The sequence below is a fragment of the Cyprinodon variegatus genome, unplaced genomic scaffold (genome assembly GCF_000732505.1).
Source record: "Cyprinodon variegatus isolate N-32 unplaced genomic scaffold, C_variegatus-1.0 Scaffold963, whole genome shotgun sequence".
In the NCBI taxonomy this organism is placed as follows: domain Eukaryota; kingdom Metazoa; phylum Chordata; class Actinopteri; order Cyprinodontiformes; family Cyprinodontidae; genus Cyprinodon; species Cyprinodon variegatus.
In genome coordinates this window covers 145,142-146,962 of record NW_015151416.1, presented here as the reverse complement: position 1 = coordinate 146,962, position 1,821 = coordinate 145,142, and the positions used below count along the sequence as shown (strand labels likewise).

The window sequence follows — 1,821 nt, the reverse complement described above, 5'->3', positions numbered from 1 at the left end:
AAAATCTTTCATTCCTTTAGAGACAGCATGAAAAGTCAGCTGAGTACAAAACATAGAAACCATAACAAGAAGTGACCCTAGCACAGAGCCTTGTGGAACCCCACAGCTCAGGGCAGCAGAGTCTGGGAGGACGTGGTTCCCACCAACAGCTCCAACGGTTCCCTCAGCACTGAAACAGAACCTCCCCTGGGTCCTGCAGACATCCTGGTGCCGTTCCAATCAGAACCAGACTGAGAGGAGTCCAAGCTTGTTAAAAAGGGGCGGAGCCAGAGATACTGTCCAATACAGGTGAGGCTGCATGAAGCTCCAGGACACTTCAAGGACGATCAGAACCTGCAGGGACCGGAAGGCTGTGGGGAAGGGGGGGATGCAGCAGCCGTGGGAGGCTGCAGGCTGCAGGTGGCTGCAGGTCTAAATCCTGATAAGAGGATCAGAGTCGCTCTGAGGCACTAAGCCGTTGGCAGGGTGAGGAAGGGTTCTGTCGACTGGACCCAGGTAGGACGGGAACCGGCGCTGACTCCACTGGGACAGGCTGACCTTTGAACCAGAGAGGCCCTCAGATCACGGTAAAAACAAGCCTCTCGTGTGACACGGCAAGCATCTGCGGGATGTAGAAGGTTCTGGAGGAATCAGACTTTAGGTCTTTATGCTGCGTTACCTGCAGCTACGTTAAAGATCCCAGAGTCAGAGGAGAACCTTCTCTGGTGACTCCAGAGGTTCTGCTTGCTTAGATAGAACCAGACCGGACCTCCAGTGAACTGCTGCAGGAGTTCATTTATGGTTTTTATGGTTTTTATCAAACTATTATTTAATTCCTTTAAATATTTGATGTATTTATTGATCAAGAAATTAAATGATGGAAAATGAAATAGTTTTGATTTAGAAATTAATCAAAAATACAAAATAAGAGAAAAGAACCAAAGCTGACCCGGTTGGTTCCACTTTGGACCGGTGCAGTAGGTCCCTTCTACTTCCTGTTTCAGCTGATGTTCTGCTGGAATGGGTTAATCTCCTCCACAGTCAGAACATTCTGCTGAGGTCCAACAGAACTTCTGGGTTCTGTTCTGGTTCTGTGTGTGCAGGGACCATGGAGGCTGAGGACCCGTCTCCTCTGCACCGATTCGTCGTGGCCAAACATTCCATCGGATCCATCTTCGACCAGCTGCTGGAGTTCGTGAGGACCGGTTCTGTCTTTGTGGACGGTCAGAAACACACACTATAGGTTCTGCTTGGTTCTGGTGTGGCCTGGTTTGGGAGTCCTGTTCTGGGTGTTTGGTTTCCATTTATCTCCATCCAGTCCAGGACAAAGGTTCTGACAGGTTCAGAAACGGGTCTGAGTGGAACTGTTCTGTAGATGGGCCTCATGTTTGTCTGTTGTGATATCAGAGGCCGTCCAGAACCAGGATCTGGGTCCGGTGGCGGTGGAGGAGCACAGTCTGGAGATGCAGAGCTGCGCCGCCAAACTGGCCGCCATCAGAGAGGTTCTGCTGAGGAGACACATGAAGGTGGCCTTCTTCGGGAGGTGAGAACATCAGCGGGCTTCAGCTTCTTCTCAGAGAAGAGTCCTTTAGTAGAACCAGATCTGGATCCTTCTTTTAGCTACAGTTTGTGTCTGGTTCTGTTTTACTTTTGCGATAGGATATAAGGTTGCTATGGTAACGTGTCTGTTAGGGATTTTTTTCAGCTGCTCCTTTAGAGGAGTCTTTATGGTCAGATTTTGTTCCTTCAAGTACCGGGATGAACACTTCAATTCAATTTAATTCACTTTATTTCAATAGTGACATGACAACACGTCACATCAAGGAACTTTAAAGAGAATTT

General features: G+C 48.7%; 1 protein-coding gene across 1 annotated transcript in view; it reads left to right on the top strand.

Annotated features, from left to right (window-relative positions):
- The first annotated feature begins 124 nt into the window (after nucleotides 1-124).
- LOC107100350 (mitofusin-1-like) overlaps nucleotides 125-1,821 on the top strand; it is a 15,987-nt gene continuing 14,290 nt past the window's right edge. Inside the window, exons 1-3 of the mRNA XM_015398803.1 lie at nucleotides 125-566; nucleotides 1,083-1,202; nucleotides 1,387-1,522. Of these exons, the coding sequence (XP_015254289.1) occupies nucleotides 1,088-1,202; nucleotides 1,387-1,522 (251 nt within the window). The 5' untranslated portion in view covers nucleotides 125-566; nucleotides 1,083-1,087. The remainder of the gene's footprint in view (nucleotides 567-1,082; nucleotides 1,203-1,386; nucleotides 1,523-1,821) is intronic.